Source organism: Mastigoproctus giganteus, chromosome 7 (genome assembly GCF_048544385.1).
Source record: "Mastigoproctus giganteus isolate SK-2022 chromosome 7, ASM4854438v1, whole genome shotgun sequence".
In the NCBI taxonomy this organism is placed as follows: Eukaryota; Metazoa; Arthropoda; class Arachnida; order Uropygi; family Thelyphonidae; genus Mastigoproctus; species Mastigoproctus giganteus.
The window spans coordinates 11,862,893-11,882,283 of NC_143581.1; the positions used below are offsets into that span (position 1 = coordinate 11,862,893).

Genomic DNA, 19,391 nt, shown 5'->3' on the forward strand with positions numbered 1-19,391 from the left:
ACTTGTAGGTTGATCACTCGAATACTATCAAGACTTCTGAATTTACTGGATGACTGTTTACTACAGCATCATGTTCGAGAGGCAAACCAAGGGAGTAATACTCTTGAATTGATTATCAGGAGTGATTATTCATGCAATAAGAATCTGCAGATAAACGAACCGATAGGTGGCAGTGATCACAGTGTATGGATTTGGGATTTAATTAAAGGTGTAACTACCATCAGGGGTAAAGGGAAGGGTTTTTGCTTTTGTAAAGATGATTACAGTTGTATCGGATAGTTTTTAAATTCTATACACTAGGACCAACTGATGATGTTGCCAACATCATCAGTTGGTCCTAGTGTATAGAATTTAAAAGCATTCAAGGAGTTGGAAGCATTCAAGGAATTAATCTTGGAATGCTACTAGGCTTTTCATACCAATTAAGAAATATTGTTCAAAGTTTAGGCCTAAATGGATGTCAGATGAACTAATGCGACATGTGGCAGAGAAATTCACAGATCTCTTCCCTATTCATAAGGGAATCAGAGGGCAAAGTGAGCAATTAGAAACCAGGAAGCTTGCTTGTTCGAGGAAAAATAACAGAGTCAGTGGCTAAAGAAGTATTGCAGGATCATCTTGAGAGGAATATACAGAAATCTCAGCACACATTTCTTAAGGAGAGATCTTGTCTGATCAATTTGATTGGGCACTGTGTTGCAAAAACAAATGAATTGGATGCAAAAAATAATACTGACACCATATACTTAGATTTCAGTAAAGCTTTTGACACTGTTCCAAATTAATGCTATGGATAAAGGGATGGTCAAATGGTAGAATATACAGGTGTTATAAATCAGAACTGCTCTTCTTGGCCACTAATAATATTAGTGGCCAAGATTAGCAGAGTGATTAATGACAAGAATCAATCCATACTACTACAAAACCTAGAAAAAATTAGGCAAGTTGGTTGAGAAGTGGCAATTGAGGTTTAAACATTGATAAATTGAAAACAAAAACAATCATCCAATAAATCGACAAAAGCCTTGCTAGTGTGCAAGTGACCAACCACAAGTTCTAATCTATATCTGGGAAGTTAAAATCCCCCATTATAATCAGAGTGTCTTATAATTGGGGGATTTTAACTTCCCAGATATAGGCTGGAACTTGTGGGGTGGTCACTCGTACTCTAGCAAGGCTTTTGTGGATTTACTGGATGATTGTTTTCTACAGCAGCATGTTAGAGAGGCAACAAGAGGGAGTAACACTCTTGATCTGATTATCAGTAGCGATTATTCATGCATTAAGAATTTACAGATAAAGGAACAACTAGGAGGCAGTGATCACAGTGTGCTGATGTGGGATTTACTTAAAGATGTAACTACCATCAGGGGTAAAGGGGGGGTTGTTTTTGTAAAGGTGACTACAGTGGTCTTAGAGATTTTTTAAGTTCTATACAGTGGGACCAACTGATCATGTTACCAACAGCAAATTCTAAATGGGAAGCATCCAAGGAAGTAATTTTGGAAGATACTAGGCTTTTTGTTCCAACTAAGAAATACTGTTCTAGGTTTAGGCCCAAATGGATGTCAGATGAACTAATGAGACTCGTGGCAGAGAAGAAAAAGGTACAGGATGCACATAAATCATTAGGCGACACAGAAACCTATGGTAGATACAAGCTAATCTGTAATCAAGTAACAAAGGAGGGTAGGCAAATGAAGGCATATTATGAGAAATCTTTGGCAAAGGTTTGGTTTGGATTTTATTGGCGCATTAGCAACTAAGGTTATAATGCGCAAGACCACTTTGGCAAAGGATGCAAAGAAAAACAGCGAAGACTTCTTTACTTTTATAAACTCAAAAAGAAGGGGACGAATCAGATTGGTCCACTTGATATCAATGGTTTGAGTGCAGATGATCATTCTCAGATAGCTGCCAAACTCAATGAGTATTTTGCATCTACACATGAGGAGTTATTCAAGGAGGAGAGGGCCAGATGTTTATCAAACTTTAACAAGAATGAAATGACTGTAATAACTGAGAGCAAAGTGGAGGAGAAATTGTTGAAGTTAAACATAAGAAAGGCACCTGAGGTAGGTGGGATCTATCCAGTTATATTAAAGGAAGTAAGAAAACCCCTTAGCCATAATTATGAGAGCATCCTTGGACTCATAGGAAGTCCCCACAAACTGGAGATGTGCAAATGTATCCCCAATTCACAAGGGGGGGGGGGGAATCAAAGGGTTACACAAGTAGTTACAGATCTGTTAGTCTGACTTCTGTTCCAGGGAAAATAATGGAGTCACTGGTTAAAGAAGCATTGCAGGATCATCTAGACAAGACAGCAATAATAAATCAGACACAGCATGCATTTGTTAAGGGGAAGTCTTTTCTGACCAATTTGATTGGATACGATGATGTGGTCACAAAGGAACTGGATGCAAAAAATAATTTTGATATCATATACTTCGATTTCAGGAAAGCTTTTGATACTGTCGCCCATGGAAGACAAATTGGAGCAGTATAGCATTAAGTGCAAGTTGCTACAATGGATAAAAGGATTGAGTGAGAGAAGACAGAGAGTGGTAATCAATGGATACTGCTCTATGTGAACTAATGTTATTAGTGGTGTCCCTCAGGGTTCAGTGTGCGGCCCATTGTTGTTTGATATATTTCTCAAAGATACTGATGAAGTTCTTGATGAATGATATTCATCAAGCTTAATGTCAAAGTTTGAATATGACGCAAAGGTTGGCAGGGTTAATAACAGGCAGGGTACTGTTAATAACAGTAATGACAGTATGCTGCTGCAATAGGATCTGGAAAAGTTGGGCAGATGGACTGAGAAGTGGCAACTGAAGTTTAACAGTGACAAATGCAAAGTACTGCATTTGGGTAGCAGTTACCCCAGATAAATGTAGCAACTTGGTGGTGTTACACTCAGGGTAGTGGAGAATGAAAGAGATCTGGGAGTAATTGTGCAGTAAGATATGAAGTTTACTGAGCAGTGGAGACAGGCTGTCAGAGTAGGTCATGGAGTCTTGTCAATGATATACAGGAATTTTGCGAGCAGGGATAAGGAGGTGATTATCCCCTTGTATAAGGCAATGATCAGGCCACACCTTGAGTACTGCGTACAGGTCTGGAAGCCTCATTTTAGGAAGGAAGTAGATTTGCTAGAACGAGTACAGAGAAGTGCAGCAAGACTGATGAGTGAAACAAAGTGGTGCTCTTATGAAGAAAGGCTTAAGTTCTGTAAATTGCAGCTTCTGGATACTAGGCACCTGCAAGGTGATCTGATTGAGGTGTATATGGCCTTGAATGGTTTCAGCAGGCTCAATGCTGATGGGATACTTCTGCTTGCTCAGATTAAGAACCTGAGGGGGCATAGTTTCAAATTGAGGAAAGACAGTTGTAGAATAGATGTGTGGAATTTGCCTTTAGCCAGTGGATAGTTGATTGATGGAACAGACTTCCATCTGTCATTGTGGAAGTTGATAGGTTAAATAAATTTAAGGCTGAACTAGAGAAACATTTGGAATGAATGGATCAGTGAAATGGGAAGGATTTTTTTTTTTTTTTTTTTGTCTGATGCTATATAAGCTTTCTTTCTTGCATCATATACCTCAACTAATGCACACTAAAGATGTCTAGGGTAATTATACAGTCTGACATGATGTTTTCTAAGCAGTGTAGACAGGGTGCTAGGCCAGATCATGGTTTCTCACGATGATATATAGGAATATTGCCAGTAGGCACAAGGAAGTGATTATCCCATTGTATAAAGCAATGATTAGGTACATATCTTGAATACTATGTGGATCTCTTGGAATGGATGCAGAGAAGAGCAACCAGATTAGTCAAGAATACAAAAGAGTACTCTTACCACAAAATATTTCAATTCTGAAAATTGCAGTGCTTGGAAAATAGGCACCTGCGATTGAGATCTGATTAAAATGTTCAAGGTTTTAACCAGAACTGAAGTCTAGTTAAAACCTTGGACATCTCAAGGCAAGCTATAGAACTGACTTGATTTAATCAGCCAGATTACCCAACTGTTGGAACAAACTGCTAATTGGTGTTCTGGAAGTGGGTAGTTTGAATAAATTTAAGAAAGAATTAGACAAATTATTAGAGGACAGATAAGTTGGGTAAAAATGTAAACTGCAACCATTATCAATCCACTGCAGGATGGAAGCCTTCTCAACAATTCATGCTGAGGAGAAATGGACCATAATCTGTCAGGTTGGTATAGTGCAGGTGGGAAAATCGACCATATTTAGTAGTCAGGGACTTGAACACTGGTCTACTCAAACAGTGTGGGCCTACTGCACTCCCGCTTCTAATCACTCGGCTACAGAGGCCTACCCGTTGGGTAATGTGTGTGTGCGTGTTTTTTTTTTTATGCTGTATGACCTTGCTTCCTTGCATAATTTGCCATGACTAATTCGAATCTCATTAGAATTGAAACTGAACTAATTCTAATCTCATTAGAATTGAAATTTCAGGTGAAGGGGCATAGCATTTCCTATGCCCCTTCACCTGAAACTCTTTAACTGAAATTGGCTCCCCAGAAAAGGATTTAATAAGTATCTAGTATCATCAAAATGATTCATGTTCAGCATTTAAGTTCTAATAACATTCTTATATTGTTTAGCATTCATTCCTTACCTCGAATCGTAATCAAATAAAATATCTACATTTTCGCATTCCGGAGGTAAAACAGGTACAAACTGAATTTTATACTGAAAGCTGCATACTGGTGGGTGAAACTTTGTCAGTGCAGAATGGATAGCAAGTCTCATGTGGTCTTTCTGAAACAGATAAACCAACATTTATTATCATGATATATAAATTATAATTATGTAAATAAAATTTATAAGTGTAGAGTTGAGCATCAATATGTCACTAAATTATCATGCTTTTAATAATTAGGTTTTAAATATTTCAGTTTAAAAATAGATACAAAACTTTCTTTTACTCAGTAATGTAAATTTCACAGAACTTCTAGTATAAAAGGCAGATGGGATGAGAAATGGATTGCAAATTGCAGCATCTAGAGACTAAGTAAGAGGATAGACGTGCGGAAATTTGCCTTTAGCCAGCGGGTGGTTGGTTGGTGGAACAGACTTCCATCCCTTGTGGTGGAGGTTGATAGCCTAAATAAGTTTAAGGCTCAGCTGGACAGGTATTTTGAACGAACAGAGGGGTGAAGTGGAAGTGGGTTTTTTTTTGGCTGATGCTGCATAAGCTTGCTTTCTTGCATCAAATGCCTCTACTAATGCTAATGCTAAGTACCTGAAAGGTGATCTGATTGAGATGTTTAAGGATTTAATGGCTTGAGTTCCTTTGAATTGCTCAGACTATGCATGAGGGAGCATAAATTCAAACTGAGGAAGGATGGTTGCAGAATATATGTGCGGAAGTTTGCCTTCAGTCAATAGGTGGTTCATTTCTGGAACAAGCTTCCATCCAAACTGTTCACTTCCATCTATTTGTTGTGGAAGTGGGCAGTTTGAATAAATTCAAGGAAGAACTAGGCAAACTATTGTAGCAGACGGATAGGTATAATAGATTTTTTTTTTTTTTTAACTGATGCTGTATAAGTTTGCTTTCTTACACCATTGCCGATACTAATACTAATATTGATGAAGGTGTATCAGGCTTAATATCTAATTTGCAGAAGCTACAAAATTTGGCAGAGCAGTTAAACACATAATCAGAGTATGCTACTGCAACAAGATCTAAAAAAATTACTTAAAAGTGGCAAGTGAAGTTTAACATTGATAAATGTAAAGTACTTCATGTGGGGAGCAGTAATCCCAGATTAACATACTAACTCTGTGGTACCACGATCATGGTAGTGGAGAATGGGGATAATTGTGCAGTCAGATATGAAGTTCTTTGAACAGTGTAGATAAGCTGCCAGGAAAGCTCAAGGCATGTTCTGTCAACGATATACAGGAATTTTGTTATCAAAGTGAGTATCCCATTGTATAGGTAATGGTCACGCCATATCCTGAGTACTGTATGCATGTCTGGAGGCCTCATTTTAGGAAGGACATGGATCTGTTGGAATAGGTGTAGAGAAGAACAATGAGATCAGTGCAAGAAAGAAAAGGATACTCTTATGAGGAAAGGCTTCAGTTCTATAGACTGCAGTGCCTGGAGACTAGGCACCTACGAGAAGATCTGACTGGGGTTTTTAAGACTTTGAATGGATTGAGTAAACTCAATGCTCATAAAATCCTTCCTTGCTCAGACTACACATAAGGAGACATAAATTGGGGGATGAAAGTTAAAGTTAAATATCTTTATTGCAAGCAGTGATTGGTTATATGATTGCCTGATGCAATAATACCCACAACAGCGACAATACTAGGGGTTTAACATTAAATAACTAATACAAGAAGAATTACATAAAACATATTAGGACATAAAACGTATAATTACATATTTTACATATAAAATAAATATTAACATGTGAAATGAAGACACATGAAAGGACGATGACAGTCACTCGGTTGAAGACGAAAGCTGTTCCCCGATGATGCATCTTCTGTACGATTTGTCCTCTATGAACTTTCTGTAGTCCACATCTATCTCCTGGACGTTGTTGAGCATCTCCATGGGCAGGAATCTATACCCTATTCTGAGCCTCCACTATTGTTGCCAGGTAGATGTGCAGAAATTTATCTTCAGCTAGAGTGGTCAACTGATGAAACAAACTCTCATCTGGAGTTGTAGTGGTAATTTGAATAAATTCAAGGAAAAACTAGACAAATTGTAAGAAGGAATGGACAGGTGAATGTGGGAAGCGTTTGCTCTTTTTGTTTTGCTGATGCTGTATAACCTTGCTTTCTTGAATCATTTTTCACTACTAATATTAATTATATTCTCAGCAAACACCCAATATTTTTCATTTTATAACTCAGGTAGAGTCTTGATAGATGATCTTAAAACGTGCTGATCTGGATTCCATTCTATTCTTGTTGACTAGCCTGCTCCTCACCGTGAGGAGCAATAAGGATGGGGAAAACAATTTTAAATATTTTATCAAATTTAAAAATTCCAGCAGGTTACCCTGTGGTACCATGATGTTTCTATTTGCTGATCACATCAACCAAATCTGTAATAGGATATTACAGATTGCTGCAATGGCATGAACATACTGACGGCTAATAAAGCATCCGATGATGATTATCTTTGGAAGTCACTAAGTTCAATGCCTAGGTCGATCTACTGTATTTCACTAATGTGCTTATTTTTTCTAGTTTATGTTCTTCAAACACAGCCAAGCACACTGAGTTTAAGTAAAATTACGAGGAATGGTAAGAAAGTAATGCCTCCTATTTTTTAACTCGGAAAATTTAATTCCTACAACTATGCCTTTTACATTAATTAATCCTCAATCATTAATAAACACAATGTTAATTTTCCACAGAGTCACCATCATTTTCTATGCACTTCCGGCATCTCTGAGTCAGACGCTATATTCCAATCCTGTAATAAAAGTCCTTACTCCTGCTCTGGAGGGCTTTGCGAATGCTGTGCTTGAGCTGGTCATAGTCCGCAAAATGGGTTCTACAGAGTGCATCCTTCAGCAGGCCGAAGAACTGACAGTTGGAAGGTGCAAGATCCGGACCATGAGAGGGATGAGGAAGAACAGTGCACCCCAGTTTTGCAATGGCCTCCATCATGTGTAGACTGTCATGGGGTCATGCGTAGTCATGGAGAAGAAAACCTCACTGAAGTTTTTGTTCGGTTGAACTCTACAGATAGATACGAACTTTCAACTTTTTCAATGTTTCTACATATCAAACTGAGTTGATTGTTGGTTTTCTTTTTTTTTTTTTTTTATGAAAACCCCAAACATGAAAAGTATCAAAACCTATAGTACTTAGTACCGTGCATGGGTTGAAGGAGAAGTATGGGGGGGGGGGGATGCCGGAAACTGCTCTAGAGACTAAACATGGGTTTCACCACTTCAAGCCTCCAATAAGAAAAGTGGTGGTATTTCACCGGTTGATGAAAGTCATCTACCACCTACAAAATATGAAAGTTTTTTTGTAAAATGATGAAAATGACATATCAACTGGCCTTTTCACTGTTGGGTGGTGAAGCAAGGAAATGTATCGGTGGAAAATCATACACTTTTGTCATAGTATTTCTTGATGACAACTATATGAGACAAATATATGACATTTCAGGGCATCAAATGAATGGTCTATTTATTACTGAAAGGCATTTGACACTTTTAGTATGAGTAGCTTTTTTTTTTTTTTTTTTTTGCTGAGGATATTTAGTACTATTTATTTATACTTTTCAATGATATATTTATTATCAGAGATTAATCCATTTTTATTTATTGTGGTGTTTAGTCAGTTGTAACAGGATTTTATTTGTGTCATCATTGTGATCCCTAAGGAAGTATGATTCCCCCATGGAGTACTACCAGAGTCTACTTACCTTCTTAAGGATTAAATTTATGACATTTCAAATAATTTTTACTCTTCAAATCTCCTATTTACTCTTCAAATGAGACATTTTTAGTTAAATAAAGTATATCCAGGAAGGATTTTTGAGGGACTGTGCACAGAAGCAGTGGACTGGTTGGCAAGTGGCACATGGATTGCCAGCATTTTCACTTGGTCAACTTCAGCAAATAACAGGATACAAAGAGAAATGCTACAAGATTGATGCACAATAATGCCTCCTGACTACAATAGCTTTTCCAGGTGACTGTAGTTTTTGCAACTCCATGCAAACAATATCTTTATGGAGGGCAAACGGAGTGCATAAGAATAGATAACCACCCACTTTTGATATCTCCTTTAACAGTAGGCATTAATTCTCTTAATAACAAAGGTAACTGACATCGTTTTTGCTTAAAGTAGGCATCACTTATAATATTTCTGCAATTATACTATCATTAGAGTTGACCAAGCAAAATGTTATTGAGTAACATCATGCCATCTTCTGTCAGTGCAGACGGAGGGCATCACTGTCTTGTGTACTGGAAAAATCTGCATCCTCCAAAAAACCTCCCTGTACATCATTTGTTGTAAGGGTTGTTATTGTACTTATGTCAGACTAAAATTACATTCCACATATGCATTCATCAACACCAGTCATGTATTAAAAAGTATTCATTTCTGAAAAATTATCATTAGATCTCATATAGATTCTATTAATATCGATTAACCCATTAACCTGTCAGGAGATATGGAATCTATCAAAAATTTGAAATTATCACATTTCATATAAAATTTATGAACACTGTCCTTGCCCTATGCTAGTTCTCATTTGACATCAGTGAACATTTTTAAAATTTTAATAATCCCCAATAAATATGTTGGCAATAAAAAATGAAGGCTAATGACCTATGAGTAAAGAGGTTAGGGTCCACAGATAATCAAGTGTTCAGTCATGATGAGAGAAGTAATATAAAAGTTTTTCACAAATGCAAGCAAGCAGAAAAGTCAGTATACTTTAGTTAAACATAATTCAAAATTAAAAAAAAAAGTTAAGCAATAGATTAAATAACAACTGAATTATTCTTAAATAAAATACATTAAAATGTTGTGCCACACTCTAAGAAGTCTACAAGCAAGACCCCATCTTTGTCCCAAAACACTGTCACCATGACTTTACTGACAGAAGGCTGTCTTTTGAACTTCTTCTTGCACAGTTAATTTTGATGGTGCACCACGCCATCGACAGTCTCTTTGTTTCAGGGTCATAATGGTGGATCCAGGTTTTGTCACCTGTGACTGCATGAAAGAAAAACCACTCCTGTAGCACTGGAAAAGTTCCATACAGATGACCTTCCAGGCTTCTTTGTGCTCTGTGTGTCAGTATTTTTGGAACCGACCGAGTGTAAACCTTGTTGTGGCCTAGTTCCGTATGATGATTAGCAGATTTCCCTATACCTACTACATTGCACAATTCACGTGTTGTGATGCAGCAGTCCTCTGATCAGCACGTTGATCCAGCTCTTGTTGTCTGTTGTCACTGACGTTACTGGCTGGCTGCTTCAGGGCTTATCAACATTGTTGTTTTCCCTACTCTTAAAGTGTTTTACCCAATGTCTAAGTGTACTCACATCTACAGTATTGTCACCATAAACATTTTTTTGAGACATTTTTTTGAAACATTTTTTTCTATGGATTTCGATAGGTGTCACTTCTTCCTTGGTAAGAAATTTAATCACAACTCTTTGCTTTGCTTTGCTTGATATGTATATCTGTAACATCCAGCATCTTGTGAGTGTGCTACACTCACAAGACTGATCACAGTGCCACTCAGTATGGTGAAACTAGAGACCTCTAGTGACCACCCAGTGACATGCAAAATGATCTAAGGCACCACATTTGAAAGCAAAAAATTAAGAGGCATTACTTTCATAGCGGTTCTTGTATACTCACTGTAAACTGCTCCAGTGTAATAGTAATCTTCTGAATAACTACAAAGTTATTCAGAAGATTTATCCAATTGAAAACTGAATATTAATATAAAAAGCTAAAAGGCTGCTTACCTGATAATGAGTGAGCTGAACACCTCTTACTATTCCATTATCTTGAATTCCAATGTAAATAGTTCCACCAAGGCAAGTATTCAAGAAGCCACAGATATTTCTTGGGAAAAATAAATTTTAAATATAGAATGTAGAAAAATATCATTAAATTTATCACACAACCATTTAAGAAGCTTAAGAATATCCATACAAAATCAAAACAAATTTAATTAATTTTTTTGATTAATTACAGTTTTGATAAATTCAATAAATGTTAATTAATTAATGGTTCTCAACAAGATTCATCAACACAAGTACTTTTATTACATTGATCTGGTAATGTACCATGGTTGCTCCCTTAAATTTTTAAACAGCACCCTCTCTTTCTGAAGCATTTTTGTAATTACACATTTTTGTAATTACAAATTAGTATTTGCTATATAATGCAAGAAAACCCTAGACTTTTGCTGTAGTGGAAAAAAAAAAAAAAAATGTATGCATGTATATATATATATATATACACATACATTTTTATATATATATATATATATATATATATATTATGTGAGGTAAAAGTTAGGCAAAAGTAATAAAAATAAATAAATTTGGCTATGTAGCTATCATTAGAGGCAGCAAATGCACATCCTCCACATGATGCCTAATTATATCTGATAATTAAAATAAATATGATATTTAAAATAAAAACATTATCTATTATCTCTACTTTCCCTTCCCTGTTTGTTTATTTTATATTATTTTCCGTTTCTTTTCGCTCTGCATTATTGCCGTACTACTGGCTGATGTTTTTATTTTAAATATCATATTTATTTTAATTATCAGATATAATTAGGCATCATGTGGAGGATGTGCATTTGCTGCCTCTAATGATAGCTACATAGCCAGATTTATTTATTTTTATTACTTTTGCCTAACTTTTACCTCACATAATATAAATTAGTGGTAGTAGTGGGTTGATATGCTAAATAAGCAGCGCCTGTGCCGCCATCTATTCTTTTCCTTTCTATTATATAAGCTGGTTAAGCTTGCATTATGTCAGTGGTGTGGCTCTGATCTAGAGTGCTGTCTGTTCTATAGATTATTTTTCGCTGCAAATCCTCTGCATTGGTTGATCTATCGGGGAATGGAGGGGTGGTTTGGTTCTTCGATATTTCTGCCCTTGCGATGATTTGTATGACGATTGAAATGCAGCGATTCCATGACCATTATTGGCCTCGTGGTCCTCTGTCGATATGGGGCATGATGGTCAGTCTATCATTTTGATATTTTAGTTTTTTGGTAGTTTCTTTAACCTTTTTTGGTGATATTTCACGTCTTTTGGAACTGGTACCTTTCGAGGGGGGTACCGCTAAATTATTCATAATTGGCATTATTTTAAATTTACATTTTATTAATTGGGTTTAAATGACTTAATTGACTAAATTATATAGGGGATTATCGACTACCTTTTTGTCCTATTATCTCTACTTTCCCTTCCCTGTTTGTTTATTTTATATTATTTTCCGTTTCTTTTCGCTCTGCATTATTGCCGTACTACTGGCTGATGTTTTTATTTTAAATATCATATTTATTTTAATTATCAGATATATATATATATATATATATATAATATAAATACTTTACTATCTTTATTTTTTGTTTTTATTTAATTTTGCATTTATTTTATTTTTGCTGTTTATTCAAGTTGGATTTAATTTGAATTTTATATATATAATATATAAAATTTGAATTTTATATATTGGTCTGTATTGAAGACTTCCATAGATTTGCAACAGGAAGCACAGGCCTCAGAAATAAAAAACAGACATGTTAATAAATTGCAAATATTATTGGATAGGTCAAGACACGTTCATGCGAATTCTAACGCATTGTCGCGGGCTTGTGACCAAGTACATACAAGTTGGGTGACAACCCCCCCACAGACACACAATGTACTACCACAGAATACGTCAGCTAGTTCACGAACACCCCCTCACCCAGTATTCAACGAAACGACATATCAACAGGTTACAAATCTTTCCTCGTGTACGCTATCGCAGGACCAGATTTCACTTTTATTCAAAGGACTAAATTATAATTTACCACCTCGTAAACTACCTAAAAAACAATGCGTAACTGCTATTGAATTTGGACTTCGTAATGTTCCACAAAAAGATTTATTTATTCAACAAGTTAACCAAGTAGTGAATAACATAAAAGAAATGCGACTTCCTAAATTGAATACACGTGACAGTTCAGCTATACGAGAACTTCGGGGAAATAAGGACATTATTATACAGAGGACAGATAAAGGAGATACAAGGTATAAGGTATGTTCGTGTCAGACGGCACCTGGGATTTCTCCCATCTCTGCGTGTGTTTCGCTGTATCAAGGACAGTACACTGTCAAGCCAGAGACTTGAAAGTGTGTGGGCCGTGTCTGTGCAGTGTGATATGTTGTGCCCATTGTTTATCCGGCTTATTGGCCACCAGGCCCCTAGTGGGGCCCGACGTTGCCCATACCCTGTTGTGCCCATTGTTTATCCGGCTTATTGGCCACCAGGCCCCCTAGTGGGGCCCGACGTTGCCCATACCCTGTTGTGCCCATTGTTTATCCGGCTTATTGGCCACCAGGCCCCCTAGTGGGGCCCGACGTTGCCCATACCCTGCCACGTGGAGGCTAGCCAGGTGTATCCAGTATCACAACAAATTGCTCTGGCAGGTCCTGCCACCTAGTTTCCTGGGATTTCAGTGGCTAGGACCTATTAAAAAAAAAAAAAAAAACTGCGTTTGACATTAATGCTTAATGGGATTGCTGTTAGGAAATCGCTGGTTGGGGTTGAACACTAAAGAGATGTGTTAAAGGCCAAATAAGCCGGGCAAAATTTTGATGTTATTAAATTTAGACATGTGAGGTTATACGCTAGATAAAAGCTAATAGTGTTAGTTGTCTTAGAGATTTACATAAAACCGGTAGAATTTAGATGTTGATTATAATTTGGCGGCATCGTTAAGGGTGTACTCGGTCGATTTAGTGAGGGGGGGAGACTAAAGACTGGGGGGAAAACAGATAGAAGAATAGGGACGATAGAGTAGGCATCCCTAAAGAGGTCAGTGGAGACGAGCCCTACCAGGCGAAGTATGGGGGGTAGGCAGGAAGGAGAGGAGACAGAGATCCATCTCCTCCCTCCCCTGCCTGGGGATGGGGTTTTAAAGGGAACCAGGTTAGAGTACCCAGTTCAGATCGCCAATGGTGTGTTGGCAGCAAAGCTGCAGAATGTCTTTGTCGGTGTCATGTCCAAGCAGTGTCGAATCCAGTATGAAGGTCAAGCTGCCCATCCCGCTCTGGGGGTGGGATATTTTAGCTGGCAGTGGGGAACCCAACAGGCGAGGGGGTGGGAGAGACACACATTTACTTCATTCAGAATCTGCATTCTCACTCTACTTGCATTCTTTTTTTTTTTTTTATTTATTTCTTTTTTTTAATACTTTTTTCTTATTTTATAATTTTTTTTTCCAAGTTTTTTATATATATATATATATATTTTTTTTTTTTTTAAATTATTTTATTTAATTTTTTTTTTCACTCAACTCATTCATCTTTTTCTCACACCAGGAGGGGATGCAATGATGTGTAGTGTAAATTTAAATACTAATTAAAACTGTAGCATTTATGGTTTGTGTTCTTTTTCTCACACGCTTAAACTTTTATTCATTCTTCTAGCTCTCATCTCATTTATTCGACTCTTACTTTCTCCATTGCACTCTCTGGGCACCGCAACTTACTGTTATTCTTCAGTTGTGGTGCAGGCCTAGCCGCAAGTTTTTTTTTTTTTGCAGGCCAGGGGAGAATGCAGTGATAGTGTTTGTGGTTAGTAAATGTTTGTTGGTACAGTACAGTATATATAAAGTAATGTAAGTTATTTTTAACTTTGTATTCTTTTGGCCAATTACATTTGCTCTTCCACTCATTCCCATTCACTCTCTCTTTCCCTCATGCTAGGTCACTCTTTCTTTCACCAAAACTGCCATTTATTCCCTTTTACCATAATTCCTAGTTCACTCAGTGCCCAGCCTATTTATTCTATCTTTAATTTTCATTCATTCATTCTTCTTTCATTTTCATTCATTCATTCTACATTGCATCCCCTTGCTACTAGCTTACTGATATTTTTCAGTTAATCTGCTTCCCTGGCTGCCTGTACATTTCCCTCCCCTACATGGTTACTTATTTGGTGTGGGACCCCAGGTTCCTACACATGGCAGGGTAGTCCTGGGGAGTTTTGTTATGTCAGGTTTCAGTCAGGGTGCAGAATACTGCTATCCTAACAGTTTTTAAGTCATCGTCTGGGCGTGGTGGGAAACTTGGGCAATTTTACTATTGATTATTGTTTAATTGCTGGGGGGGCTGAATTGCCATTCTTTGCATTGCTCTGCGCATTTCGAATACTTTCTGTGTGAAAGATGTAAAAGCTTTATAATTTTGCTCTTCTATGATGAACAGATGTTCTTCTCCCCTGGGAAGGGGACCAATCTGTGTTATTAGCTCTGTTCTGGGGATGTCATATATTATACATTCATATAGAATGTGTGCCCAGTCTTCACTTTTGCCACAGGTGCAGTTTGGGTCATCGGTCAGGCCTAAGGAGGTTAGTTTCGCCTTTAGGGAGCTGTGACCTGTCAATAGAAATGTAAAAAGTCCAGGGGCATACCACTTAGGTGGCTTTGGGCTAACCATTGACACCCGTGGCAGAAACCGTTTGGTAACCAGACCTCTGGTTTCCTGCTCCCACTTTGTTTGCCATAGCTCGTGGAGCTTTGTAGCTATTCTTTTTCTTTCATCATTGAAGGTGTTGGTTGTATCAAGGGCTATCCACAGAAATTCTGTGGGTATGCCCTTTTTAAATCTATAATATAAGCCTCTTTTGGCTACTTCCAGGTAAAGTGGGAGAGTTCCGGCCAGCAACTGCAGTGCAGGTGTGCTTACTCTGCGACATGCTCTGGTAATAGTGAGTAGTATTGTCCTTTGTATCGATTCTAATTTATTCCTATTTCTTACTATGGCCGAGCAGATGAACCACGCACTGGCTCCATAGGTGATAACAGGTAAGAACATTGCACAGTATATGATTGCCAGGGTCTTTCTTTTGAGTCCCCAGTCTGCTCGACTGATCCTGGCAATCATACCTGCATAATTTCTCACTTTCTTTGCCAAGTAGATCAAATGGGGGTAAAAAGTTAATTTTGAATCAAAGACCACTCCAAGATATTTTAGTTCTGTTACCATTTTTATAGTGGTTGTGTTAATTTTGATTTGTGGACGTCTTCTTATGTCCAAATTGCCTTTTAGAAGTATTTGTTTGGTTTTTCAGGCGATATTTTGAGCATGTGCATTTGTGCCCACTCCTGCAGCTGCAAGAGGGTGGCATTTGATCTTTGCTCTACAACCACTTGTGAGTTACCTTTTACAAGGAAAATCATGTCATCTTATAAAGGAGATACAGTGGTAATACTAGATAAATCTGATTATATTAATAAGTTAGATTCAGTTGTTTCAGATACCTCCACTTATCTTGAAGTAGACCTGGCACTGTTTACCAATTTGGTCGATCAATACAATAAAACATTAACCATGTATCGAAAAAATGACTACATTACTATGGCCCAGTTAAAGGAATTGAAGGCCAGAACAAACAATATTCCTGCACTTTTCGGTCAGGTAAAATTACACAAGACTGGATTCCCTATTCGACCTATTGTTTCCTACAGGAACTCGGCATTTTCATCCTTAGCCACACATGTATATAGCATTATAAAACCCTTTAGACAGGTAATACAATTTGGGATTAAGAACTACGATACATTATTTAATAATCTTAAAGACTAGACTTGGCGACAATGAAAATTTATTCTCGCTAGATGTTACCTCGTTATATACGAATGTAAACGTTGAATACACATTAGATATTATTTGGGATATGTTAAATAAAAACTCGATACTGATTAATTATACGAAGCTACCTATTAAGGAAATTTTTCACTTAAACTGTTAGTTGAGGCCAACTATATCACCTTTCGAGACAAGGTGTACAAACAAATTTTTGGATTGCCAATGGGTTTGAGGCTGAGCGGCTTAATGTCAGAGATCTATCTCTCAACGATTGAGCATATACATCTGACACCTTTTCAACCCCGTATCACATACTATGGGAGGTATTTAGATGATGTTCTAGTTATTACTGATAGTAGTACTATCCAAGACATTTTACATTCGTTTAATAATATTCATTCTAGACTCAAATTTAAATTGGAAAGGGAGGATACGGATACAAAGTCATTAAACTTTCTAAATTCACGCTTACTCGAGACTCGAATAAAATCCAATTTAGCATCTATTGAAACCCTACAAACACTGGTATGCTTCTACATTATAATAGCTATCACCCATTCACCTACAAAAGACTGATTATCTTTAATCAATTTCTAAATGCCTATAAATATTTAACGACGGAATCTGCTTTGGGCTCAGAAATACAAATATTAACTAGCAGGTTCTTAAACAGGGGTTATCCCCTGACCACAATAAACCGAATTAGGGTACAGGCTAAGGATAGGATACAAAATACTACGCCAATCAACAATAGTAATATCAAAAAATACTTTATTTTTGTCCCATATGTTGAACAGTGGCACAAACAGCTTAACAGATTCTTTAAAGATATCGAATTTAAAATTGTGCTCTTACGAAGAAAGGCTTAAATTTTGCAAATTACAGTGTCTGGAGACTAGGCACCAGCGAGGTGATCTGATAGAGGTGTATAAAGCCTTGAATGGTTTGAGCATGCTAAATGCTGATGGGATTCTGCTTCTTGCTCAGAATAATCACCTGAGAGGGCATAAATTCAAATTGAGGAAATTTGCCTTTAGCCAGCGGGTAGTTGGCTGGTGGAACAGACTTCCATCCCTTGTTGTGGAAGTTGATAGCCTAAATAAATTTAAGGCTCAGCTGGACAGGTATTTCGAACGAATGGAGGGGTGAAATGGGGAAGGTTTTTTTTTTTTTTTGGCTGATGCTGCATAAGCTTGCTTTCTTGCATCATATGCCTCTGCTAATGCTAATGTTACTTAATGTTCAACGTAATTATACGCGACTATTAATTGCAGAAACTGTAGAAATTAAATTACACAAGAATTCTGTTAAGGTTCTGCGATCATATTTGATCTCCGATGCGTGGACCTTTACGTGCATGCGCGAAGACAAATAATCACTATTTAAGTTTCAGGTTCAACCCTATTCGGTAATTTTCATTCCTGTGATCATGACATATGGTCGAAAAGCGTTGTCAGCTTCAGGAAGGAAAATCGTTTTGAATATTTTCGTTAGATTCTTTTTAATTTTTAATTGTGTTAAATTGATTTGAATTGTGTTAAATTGGTTTTTAATTGTTTATTTTTTACTCTAATGTAAGTTTTCAATTTTTTCATTTTAATTTCTGGAGAGTATCATACGGAAGTGTTCTATGTACTATATTGAGGTAAACTCCTCTTATTATATTACAAATATTAATATCAACGTAGAACGTACTGAGTATTACAGCTCTGATTCATACTATATAATATACATATAAATAATTAAATAAAAATAATAATTAAATTATTTAAAATAAATAAAACTGATTAATTAAATTACTCTTTTTAATGAGGGTACATTTAAAATTAATTAAAAAAGTAATTTTTTCTGAGCTCAGATGGTGTTGCCATGGGTTTCCCATTCAGATTTGGAACTGGCAATCACATGGTTGAGTCCTCAAAATATTTTTTCTGCAAATTTTAATTTTTGCATCCAAAGCAATCTTAAAAATATCATCTGTAAGGTCATATGGTCAAAATGATTCTGAATGTGGCAGTATCTCATATATGATTTTGCATGACTGCCAGGGTCAAGGATTGTTTACCTCCCTGTGGGGGGGAGGTTCCTCATTACATTTAAGTACTTTGGTCAGTGGGCCAGTTCATATGGTTTATCATTTATTATGTCAGTATGTATGCTTATTGGCTGATCTGCCAATTGTGTACATTGAAAAAACCCCAGAATAAATCACAAAAGGGCTGCAACCCTACTCCACCTAAGGACACTGCCTAAGGATTTTCAAGATTCCAGCATTAGAATAAATCTGTATTTATTATAACATAAGAAATACTTATTCCATTTTTTAAAGCTAAAACAACTGTATCTAGCTTAAATGAAATGAAGACCAGATAAATTTTCACATAATGTTTGACATATGTGAAATCAAGATCGGGATCAATTTTAGAAGCATCAGTAACTCTGATGGCTACTCTTCCAAAACAAAAAAACTAAAATGTTTAAGCAACTATCAGTTATGGATGGCTGCTTAAACTTAGAAATCAGTCTTGATCACTGATCAAGCATCTTGCTTCAATGTAGCATTATTAAAAGAGATGACTATAAATGAATAATCTTTACTCCCATCACAGGAAGTTTTTTAACCACAGTAACTGCAAAGATCAAGCCAATTGGAAACCTGTATAAAATTAAAATAAGTTGCAAGCTATGGATGTTATATTGTAATTACATAGAAGTAATGCTAAAGTGGCATTTCTTTGCTTAGTTACAAAGGCAAACTAGACTTCCATAAAAGCATCTTGGCAGCAAAAAAAAAAAAATCGCAGTCATGTAGCAGCCTCCCTACTTCCCCGACCTTGTGCTGTCTCACTTCTGGCTGTTCCCTAAACTGAAAATGGGGCTTCTGGATTGTTATTTCATTACAGTGGATGATATCAAAGAAAACAATGAGGTGGCCCTACATTTGCTAAAAAAAAAATACAATTTTAAAAGCTTTTTCACTTCGTATATATAACTGCTGACTGAAAA

General features: G+C 36.7%; 1 protein-coding gene across 1 annotated transcript in view; it reads right to left on the reverse strand.

Moving 5' to 3' along the window:
* Positions 1-19,391, reverse strand: part of LOC150082518 (uncharacterized) — a 95,817-nt gene that overhangs the window by 55,229 nt on the left and 21,197 nt on the right. Inside the window, exons 3-4 of the mRNA XM_090377819.1 lie at positions 10,520-10,619; positions 4,654-4,796 (exon numbers count right to left, since the gene is read on the reverse strand). Of these exons, the coding sequence (XP_090233945.1) occupies positions 4,654-4,796; positions 10,520-10,619 (243 nt within the window). The remainder of the gene's footprint in view (positions 1-4,653; positions 4,797-10,519; positions 10,620-19,391) is intronic.